The sequence below is a fragment of the Myotis myotis genome, unplaced genomic scaffold, assembly GCF_014108235.1.
Source record: "Myotis myotis isolate mMyoMyo1 unplaced genomic scaffold, mMyoMyo1.p scaffold_m19_p_4, whole genome shotgun sequence".
Taxonomy (NCBI): domain Eukaryota; kingdom Metazoa; phylum Chordata; class Mammalia; order Chiroptera; family Vespertilionidae; genus Myotis; species Myotis myotis.
This window is the reverse complement of record NW_023416346.1, coordinates 111,090,089-111,108,828: the sequence shown is the minus strand read 5'-3', so window position 1 is coordinate 111,108,828 and position 18,740 is coordinate 111,090,089. Positions and strand designations below refer to the sequence as shown.

The window sequence follows — 18,740 nt, the reverse complement described above, 5'->3', positions numbered from 1 at the left end:
CCTCTTCCATGTCAACCCAATGTATCATAATTTGTATTTCAGGCAGCATCCTGCTGAAGATGCTTCTAAGCACCTGTATTCCTTTGACAGACACAGATGGCCCCAGAAAATGGTATCATTCTGTTGTTGTTATGTGAAAAATGCTGAGTGCTGTATTTCGAGAATGAACAACTCAGCTCCACAAATCCAGGACTGCTGCTGACTGCCTTTTGGGTTCATGAAGTATTTATTCACCTAAAATAGTTTGTGTACATATAGTTGCAGAAAACTTCCATCTCTGTCTGAAGAAGAAATGCAGAAAAACCCCTCAATAGATTAAATTGTTCTTGTAACTATTTACTTCCACTGTCAATCTATATATATAAAAGGCTAATATGCTAAGAGTCTGACTGTCCAACCGGTCGCTATGACCCACACTGACCACCAGGGGGCAGATGCTCAATGCAGGAGCTGCTGAGACGTGCACTGGCCATTTATAGAGAAACGGCACCGCGGATCTGGCACCAACAAAGCAACACTGAGATTCCCCCAACTGGGACACAGGCCCCGCCACCATCCTAGAGTGACAGCCCACCAAATCACAGCTGACGTTGCCGAGACCCCATGGAGCAAAATGTGGCCCACAGCCCAGCCCAGCCCAGAAATGGTGGCTGTGGGCACTGGGTAATGACATCACGTAGCAACGCTCAGCTTCCTCTCCCTAGCGACGACTAGCCTCCTTGGAGTTTCTGCAGCGCAGGAACACGACTTGCTTTATAGTCAGGTGCAAACATTTTACACTTTAACCAAATGTCTGTGAAGCATTTTCTTGTGCCTCATCTCATTTGATCCTCACAGAAGTCCTGGAGTAGGTACACAGGAGACTCGATGGAATCCTACTTTCTTTTCATTAGTCGGAAAACAGAGATTTAGAGAGCTTAGAAACTTGACCCAACTGAAAAGAAGTAAGAAATGGTGGACCTTGAAAATGACTTCAGGTTTTCTCACTGTGCAGAATATAGTCAAACACTGCTGCAGTTAAATATTTTATCCTTTGTTCTCCCTGTGTGATCTGTAATAATAATCTGCTTTGTGTTGATATTTACTGCTGTGATGCTGACAATTACCTGAAAGAGAAGTTAGGGTGCTTCACTGGGCTGGAAAAAGTTTAGCTAAATCAGAAAGCAGATCTAATTAAGTAAGTTTATCTGTATATATAAAGCTCTTGCTGGCGCCAATCGCATGCGTGTGTTTCAATCTGACATTGTTGATCATGAGTTTGGTCGACGCTTCTATTATAGAGAAAGGCCCAATAGTGATATTAAAATTTTTCTTCTAATTAATTTCCTTTCAATGTGCACGAATTTGTGTACCAGGTCACTAGTAATGTCATCATCAGCTTTTTGTTGTATTGTGAAAAATCTACACCACCTCCAATCACAAAACACAACACATAGCTGCATCAAATGGATTTTTCCTAAAGGCATCAGCAAATTTTTAGTGGTAATTTAAACATGAGTTGATTATCCAAGCTTCCTTGGGGAAGAAAGAACTAGGTATTGTAGGCCAGGCTAATGTCACGTTTTACAAATAAATTCACTTGCGAATATATAGATTAGCCACAATAGAGAATGTGATGGTTCTGACTTACTTGATATAGTAGGGCACTTTGTTTGGCGAGATGGCTCTCTCCCAGGGACCCTGGACAGAAGCTGAAAGAGGAAATAAAAAAAGGCAAGGAGGTCAAGTTCACTGCAAACAGGAAAGACAACATTAATCTCGAGAATTACAATTTTACACTGATATTGGTCTGTTTGCTCAGCTGCCCATGAACACAGGATGGATTAACTGGCTGTTCTGAAGTTTCTGTCCTAATCTAAGTGAAATTGAAGTCATTCAGGCAAAAGATAAATGCAAAAAGAGAGAGAGGGAGAAAAACCATTCCACTGCCATACCTATAGAACAGATAAGGAAGTGAATGAGTAAACTGATGGGTTTTCTCTTATGTGTCTCCATTGGGCTCTTGTCTTATAATACTTCCTCTGATATCTTTCACTATTTGATTGACTGGGTTTTATTAGTTTAGCAGCTGAAACATCCCTCTGTGATATATTTACATTCCAAGTTATTGAAGCTAAAATACTACACTTATCACTCTGATGTGTTTGTTTTTCTCTTTATTTGGCTTTTACTGATTTCATTTACTGATTATCTTTTTAATTGGAGCCTCAAAATGTCAGTTGACCAGCATGATCTTATTAGAAACGATAACAAAAAGTGAGAGAATGGCATCTGATAACAGAATGTCATAAAACCCTTGTGATGAGTGATGAATCCTATAGGTAAAATTAAATTTCATGTATGGGGAATTCACTTTATAAAGACTTGATTGTGTATTAGTCAAATCAATCATCTTTAAATTGTGCTTTCAATGTTTCAGTTATAGTGTTTGTCTTTCACAAAGCTGAACTTTTATATACTGTTGAATCTGTGTATGTTTTCTTTCTGTAAGACAAAATAATCATGTTAGGATGTACTATAACATTTCTTCAACAATAAAATCTCCCTCCTGAATAGACTTTTAAGAAACTGGAGTTTGGGAGACATAGAATATCCTCAGGATTAGAAATATAAGAATCATTCTTATTAACATCTAGCGATTTTTCCTGAATTTCCATCCTGCTTATAATTTGAAGCACAGCTGATGCTGACCATTATTTCCTTCGATGAAAAGTTCCCTTCTAAATTAGTTTCATAGTAAATCCACTCCACAGTGTACTGAGATGTAACAAAACGTCAAAGCTAATATATCGTTGACTATAATGTATAATATGAAAGAACAGCTTCTGATATAAGTTAACTTCACCTACTGTCAGACAATTTAAGGGTAATGAAACTACAGATTCTTTACTTTATATTGAGTAATAGAAGGATCAAATCATCCAACCTTCAACCAGATATGCTGCTTTGTACCTTGGTGAAATGTCATTAAAAAGATACAGAGCATGGACTTGTATTTAGCTGCTAATTAGTCTTTTCATTTTGGCAGACAGGTTTTTAATATGGGGAAAAAGACATTTATCTGCTGTTTTGAAGTAGACCCTTGCCTTCAATCTCTCTCTCTCTCTCTCTCTCTCTCTCTCTCTCTCTCTCTCTCTCTCTCTCTCTTTTTCTCTCTCTCTCTCTCTCTTCTTATCCTCTCTGTCTTTTACATTCTCTACCCCACTCTTGTCTGTTTTTCTTCTCTAGGTCTCAGATCTCTTGCCCAGATTAAATCACAGAGTAAATAGGACCAGGTTTGAGAATTTAGGCTGGACTTGATGTACCTGGGCAGAGTCTGGTGCTATGGAAACCTAATAACCCAAGCCCTCTCTAGTAGGAAACATGGTAGAGAGGCAGAATCATAGCTCTAGGCTGCTCAGCACACCTTCTTCTTAAAAGGACAGCATCATAATGGTGATGGATGCTAACTAGACTTATTGTGGTTACCATTTTGCAATATACACAGAAATCAAATCATTATGTTGGTCATCTGAAACTAATATAATGTTGTATGTCAGGTATACCTTAATACAAAAAAGCTCCAAAAATCAACAGCATCATGAAAAGGAGAACTCCAGAGAGTCTTTAGGTCAGCCCTCACTGGAGGTATTACCAAGCCTATGCATGCCTAATCTGATAAAAGACCAGTTACTCTTTTCTTAAAGGTCCCTAAGGGCTGGGCCCCACAATTTCTTTCATTATCCTTTTCCAGGTATTTATTATTCTAATAGTCCAGAAAGTCCTTCTGACTCTGGGTAAGTCCTCTGGAAGTACAAGAAAATCTAGCAAGAAAGCAGCGCTGCCCAGCTGAGCTAATGGCTAGACCTACATCAAGTATCTATAGTTGACTTAGCATTATTAAACAATAAAAGCAAAAAAACCCCCAAAACCTCCCCTCCCCAAACAAACACCCTAGAGCAGTAATCAGAATATGCTTGAACTAAATAGTTGAAAAGATTTAAAAATATATTCTAAAAAAATTATAAGTTCCAGATCAATATGATTTTTTAAACTTTTACAAATAGAGTGCTTCATTGTTAAAATTTTACAAAGTATATAAATTATACATAAAAGCATTATGTTTTAAAAAACTTTGCCTTTAGAGAGAAACCAGGATGGCGGCATAGGTAAACACCTGAAATTGCTGCCTCACACAACCACTTCAAAAATACAACTAAAAGACAAAACGGACATCATCCAGAACCACAGGAAGGCTGGCTGAGTGGAAATTCTACAAGTAGAAGGAAAGAGAAAAGCACACTGAGACTCAGAGGAGGTGCGGAAGTAAAGTGCAGAGGTATGGACGCATATGCCAGGGGCTGGCAACTGAGGACGCAGTTGTCTTTTTCAATCGGGAGGGAGACACATGCTCCCACTCTGAACTCCAGTTCCAGGCGAGTCTTTGGGGACCCAGACTCATACGGGGAGAAACTGGACTGTCTGGCATCGGTCGGAACTTGAGGGCGGCTTTCTCTCAGAGGTGCTTCCAGCGATTACTGCGGGACACTGAGAACCAGGGCCTCTTAGGGCAGGGCTGAGGATCAGCCATAGCTGTTTGCTCCGCCCTGTTGATTCCCTGAGACCCCGCCCCACCCAAGCTGTGCGCAGAGGCTTTTGCATATGAATGACCTGGCCCTTTGCAATCTAAACTTACCTAACAAACAGCAGCTGGGTCAGAGAGACCCAGAACATCCAAAAGAAGGCCCAAGGCCCCACAGCAGCTTGCATTGCTTCACAGCTGGGCCTCATCTGGGCACCTCCAAATCCCAAACAAAGAAGAGGAATCTGAAGATCTCTCCTTAGCTCCTGCTGGGTAGCCTCAGGCAGAGGCTAAATTAGCACCTCCTTAGAGATCCAAGAGCCAGTGTACCCAGTGGTCAGAGTGGGACCATCCAGATGACAAGTCCTCAGATCCATAAGGGACACACTCAGGGGGCAACTCAGTGAGCACCAAAGCCCCACTGAAACAAGTCTTGCCCCAGAAGTGTGTCTCTAGCACAGAAGTTCTCCCACCATAGACACAGCTGATTCTCACAGTGAACTGGCCTGGAGGTCAATTCCTCCCAGTGATAACAACTACAATCAAGGCTTAACTACAAAAAGACTGTGCACACAGCCCACAAAGGGGTGCACCGAGTGTCCACCTCAGGTAATTGGGGAGGCTGAGCTACTAGGCCCTATAGGACACCTAGCACAGAAAGCCACCCTATCAACACAGGGAAGCATAAAAAATGCGGAGACAAAGAAACAGGTCACAAATGACAGAAATGGAGGAAAGCAAACTACTGGATATAGAGTTCAAAACCACGGTTATAAGGTTATTCAAGAATTTTCTAGAAACCACCAATAAATTTAGTGAGACCCTCGATAAATCTAGTGAGACCCTCGAGGTTATGAAAAAGGACCAACTAATAATTAAGCATACACTGACTGAAATGAAGAATATTATACAGACTCCCAACAGCAGACTAGAGGATCCCAAGAATCAAGTCAAAGATTTGAAATACGAAGAAGTAAAAAACACCCAACCAGAAAAGCAAAAAGCAAAAAGAATCCAAAAATATGAAGATAGTGTAAGGAGCCTCTGGGACAACTTCAAGCGAACCAACATCTGAATTATAGGGGTGCCAGAAGAAGAAAGAGAGCAAGATATTGAAAACCTATTTGAAGAAATAATGACAGAAAACTTCCCCTACCAGGCGAAAGAAATAGACTTACAAGTCCAGGAAGCACAGAGAACCCCAAACAAAAAGAATCCAAAGAGGACTACACCAAGACACATCATAATTAAAATGCCAAGAGCAAAAGACAAAAAGAGAATCTTAAAAGCAGCAAGAGAAAACAGTTACCTACAAGGGAGTACCCATATGACTGTCAGCTGATTTCTCAACAGAAACCATGCAGGCCAGAAGGGAGTGGCAAGAAATATTCAAAGTGATGAATAGCAAGAACCTACAACCTAGATTACTTTACCCAGGAAAGCTATCATTCAGAATTGAAGGTCAGATAAAGAGCTTCACAGATAAGAAAAAGCTAAAGGAGTTCATCACCACCAAACCAGTATTATATGAAATGCTAAAAGGTATCCTTTAAGAAGAGGAAGAAGAAGAAAAAGGTAAAGATAAAAATTATGAACAAGGAGTACATATCTATCAACAAGTGAATCTAAAAATCAAGTGAATAAAAAATCTGATGAACAGAATAAACTGGTGAATATAATAGAAACAGGGGCATAGAAAGGGAGTGGACTGACAATTCTTGGGGGGAAAGGGGTGTAGGGGGTGCAGGAAGAGACTGGACAAAAATCGTACACCTATGGATGAGGACAGTGTGTGTGGGGGTGTAAGGGCAGAGGGTGGGGTGGGAACTGGGTAGAGGGGAGCTATGGGGGAAAAAAAGAGGAACATCTGTAATAATCTGAACAAAAAAGATTTAATTAAAAAAAACTTTGCCTTTATGTGTTGGATAAATATCAAATATATCCAACGGTGAGACTCAGTGAACTTTTTGTGCTGAAAGATATTTTTTTGCCATTTGATTCACAGTTTATAGCTGCTTTGCAGTCATCATTTGAAACCTTAAAATTTTATACTGAAAGTCCTCAATCCAAAAATAAATAAATAAATAACGGCCTTTCCCTATTCCTCCCTAGGCTCATCACCACCACAGACACACACACCGGAACCACTTGCTTTAGAAATACACAATCAGAGGGTGGTTCTATGCGATTAGATTCAGTGCTCCTTTGCAAGAAAGTGTTAGAGTTGTCAGGCAATTTTGCTTGGGACTGCCAGATAATTCTAGTCTTGCACATATTCAGAGTTGATCAAATATATGGTAACTCTCATAAGTGTGTCCCAGAATTATTTCATTTCTTGCAGGAGTGCCCACGCCAACAAGAGCTGTTTCTTATCTCAGTGTGGCAGTGAAGGCTTGTCATCCTTCTTAAAGGGAGCCTAGGTAGTAGGCACACACATCTTTTTTTGCCTGATGTGTCCATTTTTAGTAGCCCATCACAAGCAGATTTATTGGCAAATAGTTTTATGTGAGAATGTGCTATCCTTTTGTATTTTCTTATAGAGATATTTCTATAACCACTACATGTAATTCGAATGTAGCTCTGTGATTCTGATTCTTGAGTGTAAAAATCATTCATCATTATAGGGCACCAGCACCATGGAGGTATTGTCTACTGAATTTAAAAAGCAAACTATACATGAGCTTATTTATTCCGAAACCAACCTCTGAGTTTCCCTCATTCAGTTTGTTATTAAGAGCAAGAAAGGGTAGCAATTCTACCTTCAAATGCTTTTCTTCCCTTGAGGTGACAGGATCCAATATTGTGCCCAAGGTGGTTTTGAAAATCACAACCACAGGCCAGGCTTTGTTTAGAAGTTCTTATTTCAACCCGTTTTAATGCATGATGAACAGAATGTGCCAAACGATGCACCCCGGTGTTAAGCCATATTTTAATCGACACAGGGGCCTAACCAGAAAATTAAAAAGAATGCTAATGTCATTCGAACTGTGCCAAGACAGCACTCTATGGAATTCAGACCCACATACAGGCATTAATCTTTCTACTTTTCTTATATTTGGTGGATTTAGAGTGTGATAACATAGTTGGGTCAAAAAAAGGGGAGGCAGATTATGAAAATAAATAATACAGCATTCACTGGAGACAAAATAGAAACCTCATCTATGGGGTTAAGATAAAGGTGTTAGGAAGAATTGACTAGCCACTGGTGCCTGGCTCCTCAGAAGTGTACAAATTCTAGTAATAGTTTAATGGACACATTCTATCAAGGAGATCTACTCTAGAGCAATGGCCTTTTGCCACTCTCTCCTCCATTCCCCTCCACACCTAGGTATTTTTAAGACATTTTTTCCTAATCTCTCTACTCCCTTCATGAAATTTTAATACTACAGGTAGTAATATATAACTGGTTATATATTGTATGCATCTGTGCTTTACATAAAAAGAGTAAGTTTTTTTTATCCCTCAGGGACCAATTTTCACCCCCTTGGGGGCTATATCACTCCCATTGAGAATGCTTAATATAGAAGAGGTGTTGGAGGAGATAAGAAAATGCTTATGTACTTGAAACATGATCTCAAGTAGCTTATTTGAGGTATTATTTTCATTTTGCAGATAATGAGACAATTAAGATCACATGGAGTAGCATGTCTAAGGTCCTAAGTCAATAAGTATTAGAGCCTAATTTTTGTTATTACTCAAACTGAAGTCAGGTGATTCAGGAAACTGAGAATAACATGTTGCCTGTCTACTAGGTTCCCTGCACTGTATGCTCCTTAATGTAACCCCTCAAACACCTATGAGGTCATGTGATTCCAATATTACACATGAAGACGTTGAGGCTCAGAAATTGTCAGTAAACTAGCCCAGGTCATATGCAGCTAGCAAAGAATGCATCCAGATCTGTCTAGTCTTTGTACTTTATCATGTGTGGTATGTAACAGGTAGTCTATAAATAGTTGCCAAACCTGGTAAATAAATACATCTTAAAAGGGATTAATTGTAATGTCATATAGTTAAAGTTCTCTATACTATATCTGATATCTAAATTTATCCTCTACACCATTTCCATCAAATTCACCAAATTATTTTACAGAAGCTGTTTGAACAACTTCGTTGTCACCAGATCTCAGAGGGGTTCTGTTGAATTGCTTATGGCTTTAGTGATGATTAGCAATAGCTTTCTTTTATTCTGGTAAGAATCTGTCTCCCTATGATCTGTAATCTCCATCATGGGTCCTGTCCTAGATGTCTAAGTTAAATAATCTGATCAGTTCAGAGAGTCTATTTCCAAAGCACGAAGATGAGACTGATTTTCATCTGAAAGACAAAAACAGAGCTTCAGTCCCTAAAGAAATAAAACAATACCTAACATCACTTCACTCATTATGCAACACATTTTTGTAGAACACCTATTATGCACTAGGCACTGTGCAAAGTGCTGGCGCTAATGCAGTAAATACGACAGACTTAGCTCCTGCTATTTTGCATTTCATTTTAGTCTCTGGGGATATTTTCCAATGAGCACATCTAATGTTCCAGCATTAAAATCAATCAACTGGTATCTACTGAACACACATTATATGTATGTTCCTGTGCTGGGTATTTGCCTGTAGGGGTGGAGTAGGGAGTGGTGTGCTGGAGAAAGAGGTTCCATGCCCTCAAGGACATTATTACTTAATGAGATGAACATATAATGGTAGTGTACCAGTCAGAGTCCTGGTGGGAAATAGATTTCACATTCAAATTGGGTAAGTTGAATAGAGTTTAGTAAAAGGGCTGGTCACAAAAGTCTGTACAAGGTGTGGAGAATCACAAGGGATAATCTTAATAACAACAGGGAGCCATTAATACCCTAGGTCTGAGGAGCAAGGAGAGAGAACTCTTACCAGAAGAGGAGGACTAGGAATGGTGGGGAGAGATAAAGAGGGGAGAGCAAGTGAGACCCTTCTCTCTCCCAAATGAACAAACATGCATGTGCATTGGTGAAGAGGTCATGTGACAAGATCTTTAGTCAAGGGAAGCAGGCCTGGAAGGAGTCTAGAGAATAAGCATTTTGATCTATTTGCCATCTTTCTACCCATCTCCTACCATGGGCCTCAATTGGCTGAGCCCAACTCGAAGCCAGCGGGCTGGAGATGCCATTCATGCAGCCCAAACAGGACAACCTCTCAAGGCTCAGAGCGAGGCAGGGAAGTGTGAAGAGTGCATGTGAAGGAGCAAAGTACATTAAAATGGGCTGACTCAATTGAGAGGCAGCTTTTGTCCTTTCTCATCTTTTTTCTTGCCTGGAACATGGATGTGAGAATGGCTGGAGCTATAGAAACCAGGAGAAAGGAAGCCATCTTGCTTGCAATCCCTCAGAAGCAGACATGGAGACAAGGATGTGAGTACAAGTAATTGGAGCAGTAATTCAAGGAAGCACTGGTAGACAAGCAGGTAGGAAGACAGGGAAGGGAGAAAAATTGATAAAAGATGAATTATTGCTTTGGATACCTGGGGCTCAGTGCAGCTGAGGGCTTCACTGTAGAATACACTTCAGAGTTATCTGCCCGCCCCCCTTCCCAGGGGCAAGGGGACTAGAATATTTATTTACTATTGCTTGAGAGATACTATTGGAGGTTGGGGGCGTGTCATTAACTCCCTGGTACTTGTGGCTGGCCCCTTGAACTGGTGAGCAGGCTCCAATGGCTATAAAAAGATGTTTTACTTTGTGCAAGCCCTTGTTTAGTTTTCTGTTGCATGCATCCAAACCTGCTTCTCATTGAACTACTCCCACTCACCCAATGCATCTGTGGCTCACATTTTAAATGGCTGAACAGCATTCCATTGGTGGATGCACCATAACTTCTTGAAGAAATCAGTTGTTTCCAGTTTTCACTGTTATAAGTAAGGCTGCAATGAACATCTTTGTAGACAAATTTCTGCATGCATTTTTGTTAATTTTCTTAAGCAAAATTCATAGAGGTATAATTATTTGATGAAAGGCCATGAACATTTTAAAGGCATTTTACACAATTACACTCCTCCCAGGAGGAGTCTTTCTTTGTTGATCTAGATGGAAAGAGAATAATCCATTTCCACAGGTAAATGACACTTAGTTGGCATAATTCTCAAGGTTCGTTAGATATACTGCTTGATGCAGTGGATTATTTGAGAACATGCCTTTCATACCGTCTCTTCAATAATAGATTCTGAACTTTTTGAGTTCAGAAAGGCACTCAGTACATTGGCTTTTTACCTGAAAGCCCAACTCAGTGTCTTGAGGGGTATCTGGAACAAGTGGAAAGTGTCCAGAACACAGTTTCAGAAGAACTGGATTTGAGTCCTGACTCCACCATTACTGCACAAACTTAAGCAAGTCTTATCTTCTCTGTGAGCCTTCTTTTTCTTACACGAAAAATGTGGATAATGATAGCTCCCTTCCCAAAATAGTGTCAGGATAAAATGAGAAAGTAGATATGAAACTGCTTTGCAATATTTAATTGCCATACAAATAATGTTCATAATCACATATCTATGGGATGTTGTCTGAATGATGGCAATCCTAGGATCAACCTCCTTGCTGCACCTGAGCATTTGTCTTCAACTCTTGGATCCACTCCTAACTACTATTTTTTAAAAATTATTATGTTGATTTCAGAGAGAGGAAGTGAGAGGGAGAGAGAAATAGAAATATCAATGATGAGAGAGAATCATCAATCGGCTGCCTCCTGCACGCCCCCTACTGGGGATTGAGCCTGCAACCCAGGCGTGTGCCCTGACCAGTAATCAAACCTATGACCTTCTGGTTCATGGGTCAAGGCTCAACCACTGAGCCACACCAGACAGACCACTTCTAACTACTATTAATGTACCATATATAGTATAAAGTGTGATAGAGAGAAATGCCTTTGAACACCATCTAATTGCCTGGGCTTATGGTACTTATTTATACATCTCTGACTGCCTAAGCCAATAGTATCTGCTGAAGAGATACTTCATTGTTGGTAGACCATCCGTTCACTATTCATCAGCATAAATGATGAACAGATTAGTTAATATTTGATACAATGGGAAGTAGAGGGGCACAGACTGTTTTATAATCAGAGGACAATGATGATGAAAAGATAAAAAGATTGTTCTTTCAGGAGATCACGGTTCAATTCCGGTCAGGGCACATGCCCGGGTTGCAGGCTCGATCCCCAGTGTGGGGTGTGCAGGAGCAGCCGATCAGTGATTCTCTCTCATCATTTATGTTTCTATCTCTCCTTCACTCTCCCTTCCTCTCTGAAATCAATAAAAAGATATATTTTTAAAAAACATTGTTCTTGTGGCATTATATACAATGGATTAGAGGTAGGGGAGTGGATTTTGAGAATTACCCAGTGCAAGTGTGAACTTCTAAGGCTTAGTTGTTAGGCAATTGGGAATTTCACTGGCAGAAAAAAATTAGCTATGAGGTAAATTTCAGATAAATTATATATTTAGGTTAAAATATTTGGAAGGTGGGTCTTTCACTGAAACCCAAGTGAAGGACAAGACGTTAAGTACTAGAAGATGATAGCTGAAGCTATGAAAATGGATGGACTCTTGCTTTTTCCGCCATCTTGAAGCCAGGGGAGACTGCTGGGAACAGGACTTCTATAACAACATATATGTGTGGAAGGCTGTGGCCCAAGGCCATTTGTGTGGCTGTAAGTGGAGTCTCTGGAACCAGAGGGAACACACGATCTTCCTAAAATTGAAGGTGTTTATGCTTGAGATGAAACTGAATTCTATGTAGGCAAGAGATGTGCTTATGTGTCCAAAGCAAAGAACAACACAGTGACCCCTGGTGGCAAAATGAACAAAAACAGAGTAATCTGAGGAAAGGTAACTCATGCTTATGAAAATAGTGGCATGGTTTGAGTCAAATTCTGAAGCAACCTTCCTGCTAAGGCTACTGGACACAGAATTTGTGTGATGCTGTACCCCACAAAGAGTTAAACTTATTGAAGAGTAAATAAATAAAAGATTTATTCTCTCATAAAAAAATAGACTGTTTAAGGAAAGAAGGCTGTTAAAAGAGAGCTATACACTGGGGAATGCCCTGAAAAGGTGGTGGCAATAGAAAAGCCATCAAAAACAACACAGAAACTACAATAAAGCACAATAAACACAAGGGCAGGCAGATGGTGAGGTATGAATGCCAATGGGTTCCAAAGGACTAAGGCTATAGAAAAGGAAGATGTGTTTGGCCACAAGATCCCTGGTTATCTCAACAGGGCAATTTCACAAGAGTGGTGAAGGCCGAACCAGACCACAAAAATTGAAGGAGCGGGTAGACAGAGAGAAAATAGTAGAATTGGGTCCTAACCAATCATTTGAGAAGTTGTCCATGAAAGGAGAACATCTGAGGTTAGGCATTCCCTCTTTCCTGTTCTGTAAACCAGCCCATTCAAATAATTTATTTGTGGAATTTGCTTATGGTCTTCTTTATAATAGTAAATTACATGAAAAATTTATTTCTGCTTCTTTTTTATGTCCTAAGGTCATAATTAAGATTATAATACAGTGTTTAAGTTTTTATGTCATTGTTAATGCTGGATATATACATATAGGTATGTACATATATTTCTCCATTGCAATTGCTTAAAAAATGTCTTTTTATTGATTACAGAGAGCTAGGGAAAGAGAGAAAGAAACATATGAGAAACACTGATTAGCTGCCCCCTTACGCCCCCTACTGGGGATCAAGCCTGCAACCCAGGCATGTGCCCTGACCGGGAATCGAACTGGTGATCTCTTGGTGCATGGGGCAATGCTCAACCAGTGAGCCACACTGACCAGGGCTGCAATTGCTTTCTGTATTATTTCTATTTCCTTCTGATGTGATGCATATAGTTCCTGTAGCAAGATTACATTTTCTGTTATTTAACTGAAAGGCCAAGTTAAATTTAACACTTTTCAAAACATTAAAATAAGAATAGTGCTTTATATGTCTATACTATATATCAAAAGTAAAGATTCAATGAAAACTTTAAGATCACTTACTAAACTTTCAAACATGGGAAGATTTTTCCATAAAGATTTCAACAGCAGAGACAGATGGGCTACATTCAGAGGGGAAGGTCACAGGAGTGATGAATGAGACCTCTAATGTCTGCCATAGCTGTGAAAATCTTTATGGCTAACTAAAATTCCTCACGAATAACAACCTGTAAATATTATATGAGCTGTCAGATAGATAACACTAAGCTCTGAGACCATTACACATGGAGAACAGAATACAGATGCTCCTCCACTTACGATGGGGTTACGAATGATAAACCCATTGTACGTTTAAAATAGCCAAAGTCAAAAACGCATTTACTTTAATACACCTAACTTACTTAGCTTAGCCTGGCCTACCTTCAACATGCTCAGAACACTTAAATTAGCCTGTAGTTGGTCAATTATCTTGAGTTTCATCTCAATAGTAATTGCCTTCCTCTTCTCACCAGAAGCAGGAGACACAGACGAACATTTTGTAGGCATAACGGGATGTGAAAACACAAAACGCAATACCCCAGAATCACTGGCAACACAGTACACTGCAGAGTATTGTTTTTTTAACCCTCGTGATCAAACAGCTGACTGGGAGCTATGGCTGCCTCCCACTGCCCAGCATCACTACAGAGTATCATGCCACATATCACTAGCCCGGGAAAAGATCATAACTCAAAATTCAAAGTCTGATTTCTACTGAATGTATATTATTTTCCCACCACTGTAAAATAGAAAATGGACAAGTTGAACCATTGTAAATTAGGGACCATCTGCACCACACCATTGGATTTGTCAGTGGAGGGTCAAGTCATGTAGTGTATTAGGCTTACATTTGATCAGGGAAGTCAAGAATTCATACTAAACTACTTGGCAAGGTGACTGAGTTGCAGAGATAAATGCTATATCTACTACTCTGTGCTGCTGGCTGCACAGTCCCACAAAGTGTAATAAACAATATTTGGTGGCATTACTCATGAAAGAAATGCTCCTTCAAACTGACTTGCACAAAATTCTAAGAGCCTTATTGTGGCTACTTAGGACATTAGCAAAGAAATCAAACCTCATAAGGACAGATGGAGGAGAATAGGTGTCTATATAAATAGAGCTGTGACTGAATTATGCTTGTGAAATTTCTGAGTAATTGTGAAAAGAACTGGCTGACTATTATCATTGAACTTTCCTCCAGGTAAAAGTGGCTGCAATCTTCAGGCCGTTTGGGTTAAGTCGGGTTACTAACAAGTCAGTGCAATATTGCCAGGTGCCTTTAGTGTCTCTCCAGATGTGATTTTAAAAGACGGCAGGTAAACACCATTTGCTGAATGCTCTCTGTGTGAAAGGTATTGTATTGGGCACCAGGGAAATTTCAAGGAAAGTAAAATTTGAAACTTGAGACAGTAGGGAGCAACTCAGATATTAAAAACCAAATGACTATAGATGGGATGTACATCTATTTAGAAAGCAAGATAGGAGTCAGAAAGAGTGAAGGATATGGCAACAATGAAAGGAATAAGAGTGTGGGAGAGATGAAATTTTGGTCCCAATTCTTTACTCCATTGTAAAAGAATTAAACATCTACATCTTAGCCATAGTTTCATGGTGGGCAGTGTGCTTCCCAGACCTTGACCTTCGGCTTGACCATGTGACTTGCTTTGGCCAATGAGGCTTTTACAGACGTGACATGAACAGAGGCTTGTCCACTTATGCTCTGGTGATCTGCCATGAGCACATGTCCCAAGTGGCCTCTGATCCTTCAGCGTGGCCTTCAAAACCCAACACATTTAGAGACAGTCTCTGAACTGAATTTGCAGCCTGGAACCAAACCCAGCTAACCTGCAGCCTGAGGAAGAGATTCCCAGTCAAACTTTATGTAGAATACTTAAACTCTCATTGACATCTAGATCCATAAGCATGAGAAAAGAAGCTTTTTACTTTCATATAGGAGAGAAAGAGAGGGGGGAAGATAGAGATAGTGGCAACCCTCTAGAACAGTGGTTCTCAACCTTCCTTTAATACAGTTCCTCATGTTGTGATGACCCCCAACCATAAAATTATTTTCATTGCTACTTCATAACTGTAATTTTGCTACTTTTATGAATTGTAATGCAAATATCTGATATGCAGGATGTATTTAGGCAACCCCTGTGAAAGGGTCGTTCGACCTCCAAAGGGGTCGCGACCCACAGGTTGAGAACCGCTGCTCTAGAAGTTATTAAACTTGTCAGTCTCAGTTTTCTCTTCTGTGAAATGGAGACAATAACAATCCTTATTTTATAGGGTTGTTGTGAGGATTAACAGGTTACTCCATGTAAAATCCTTCCTCACTGTTAAAAGCAAAAAGTGTGCAATGTTTTCTGTATTCCTATTCCTACCCCTATTATTATCATCATTAATGTGATGAATTAGCAGGATATTTATTCCATTAACTAACTTACTGACAGTGAGAGGAATCTCAGATGAACCAGGCAAATGAGAGAGACTCTATGGTTCTAGTGTTAAACTAACTATTAAAAACTACCACCTAAAGCAGCCGTGGGTAAACTAGGGCCCGAGGGCCGGATCCGGCCCATTTGAAATGAATAAAACTATTGAAAAAAAAAGACCGTACCCTTTTATGTAATGATGTTTACTTTGAATTTATGTTAGTTCACACAAACACTCCATCCATGCTTTTGTTCCGGCCCTCCGGTCCAGTTTAAGAACCCATTGTGGCCCTCGAGTCAAAAAGTTTGCCCACCCCTGACCTAAAGCAATTAAAACTACTATCAAAACCCTGGCCAGCCAAAACCGGTTTGGCTCAGTGGATGGAGCGTTGGCCTGTGGACTGAGGGGTCCCGGGTTCGATTCCGGTCAAGGGCATGTGCCTGGGTTGCGGGCACATCCCCGGTGGGAGATGTGCAGGGGGCAGCTGATTGATGTTTCTAGCTCTCTATCTCTCTCCCTTCCTCTCTGTGGAAAATCAATAAAATATATTAAAAAAAAAACAAAAAAAAACAAAAAACAAAAAACAACAAAAAAAAAAACCCTGGCCAGTGTGGCTCAGTTTGTTGGACATTGTCCCATGCACCAAAAGGTTGCCTATTTGATTCCCGGTCAGGACACAACCCCAGGTTTTGGGCTTGATATCTGGCAGCGGGTGTGCAGGAGGTAGCCAACCATTGTTTTGCTCTCACATCAATGTTTCTCTCTCTCCCTTCCTTTCTCTCTAAAAATCAATAAAAATATTTTTAAAAACTACTACCAAAACATGAGCCTAGAAAACAATGCCAATAAATAATTCCTCTTCCTCCTCTTCCAGGTATTTTCTGATTCTTCAAAATTTTATGTAGTTCTCAGTGTAGTAGAACATGAAAGGAGACAGATCTTCCTTTAGCATTCTAATGCTGCTGTCAAGTATGAGGTAATTGTGTTTTATCCTTTTATATTAGTACTAGAGGCCTGGTGCACAAAAATTTGTGCACTCGGTGGGGGAGGGGGGGTCCCTCAGCCCTGCCTGTGCCCTCTTGCAGTCTGGGGCCCCTCGGGAGATAACGACCTGCTGGCTTAGGCCTGCTCCCGGGTGGCAGAGGGCAGGCCCAATCCCTAGGTGCAGCCCCTGGTCGGGCTCAGAGCAGGGCCGATTGGGGAGTTGGGGCGCCGCCCCCTGTCATGCACAGAGCAGGGCCGATCCGGAGGTTGCGATGCCACCCTCAGTCATGCTCAGGGTAGGGCCGATTGGGGGGTTGGGGCACCTCCCCCCGTCACACTCAAGGCAGGGTCAATGGGGAGGTTGTGGCACCACCCCCTGTCATGCACAGAGCAGGGCCCATCAGGGGGCTGGGGAGCTTCTCCCTGTCACACACAGAGCAGGGCAGATCAGGGGGTTGGGGCGCTGCCCTCTATCACCCACAGAGCAGGGCCGATCAGGGGGTTGGGGCACTGCACCCTGTCACACACAGAGCCACAGGGCAATCAGGGGGTTGGGGAGCCCCCCTATCAGGCACAGAGCAGGGCCAATCAGGGGGTTGGGGCGCCTTCCCCTGTCAGGAACAGAGCAGGGCCGATAGGGAGGTTGTGGTCCTGCCCCCTGTCACACACAGAGCCGCAGGGCGATCAGGGAGTTTGGGCGCTGCCCCCTGTCACGCTGATCCCGGTGCCGGGAGGCCTCGTGGCTCTGCTGATCCCGGTGCTGGGAGGCATATTACCTTTTTACTACATAGAATAGAGGCCTGGGGGCTGGCTGGTTTGCCCTGAAGGGTGTCCTAGATCAGGGTGGGGGGTCCCCACTGGGGTGCCTGGCCAGCCTGGATGAGGGGATGATGGCTGTTTGCAGCTGGCCACACACCCTTCAGGGTGGGGGGTCCCCACTGGGGTGCCTGGCCAGTCTGGGTGAGGGGCTGAGGGCTGTTTTCAGGCTGGCGGTGACTGAAGCTCCCAACTGCTCCTTTCTTTCTTTTTTTTTAATTCTGGGCCAGCTTTAGCTCTGGCTCCAGCTCTGAGGGAGGCCTCTGCTGCTGAAAGCAGGTATCTGGTTTGTTTGGGTTCTATAATCGAAACACTGTATCAACTCCAGCTCTGAGATCCCGGCCAGCTGAAAGCTGGTTTCTGGGGTTTCGTTTATCTTCTATATTTGTTACAATGTTTCAAACTGCAAGTTCAGAGGCCTGCAGCGGCAGGTGGGGAACGTTGGAGTCCTCCGTCACTGAAGCAAGCAAGCCTCATGTTCAGTTTAAGATGCCTGGCTGCCGGCCACCATCTTGGCTGGCAGTTAATTTGCATATCGCCCTGATTAGCCAATGGGAAGGGTAGCAGTCGTACGCTAATTACCATATTTCTCTTTTATTAGATAGGATTGCTTAGGATTTCAAAATGAATAGCTAAGAGTTTTTAGAAAGAAACAAAAAGGTATTTTCATTTTAATTTCTAAATTTAGTTCTGATTTTTAAATTAAATCTCACATTACCAAATGTACTCTTTTTTTTGTATTTAATGTGGTTGGTTCATGTTAGAGGAATTATCTGATTTGTTCTGTTTAAGACTTACACCTTGTTGTCCTTTATTTTGCCCTAAGATAGAAAGGTTTCTGGTGAGCTTTTGTATTGGGCTCTGGGAATATCTGAAGATTTGGTTCAATACTTTCTCTCTTCCCCTGACACCTCTAATAGATGTATCTGCTCCAGACCTCCTGGGCCAAGTC

General features: G+C 41.4%; 1 protein-coding gene across 1 annotated transcript in view; it reads right to left on the bottom strand.

Annotated features, from left to right (window-relative positions):
- The window catches only part of DMD (dystrophin), a 1,824,373-nt gene that overhangs the window by 226,535 nt on the left and 1,579,098 nt on the right, over nucleotides 1-18,740 (bottom strand). Inside the window, exon 60 of the mRNA XM_036304100.1 lies at nucleotides 1,631-1,691. Within this exon, the coding sequence (XP_036159993.1) occupies nucleotides 1,631-1,691 (61 nt within the window). The remainder of the gene's footprint in view (nucleotides 1-1,630; nucleotides 1,692-18,740) is intronic.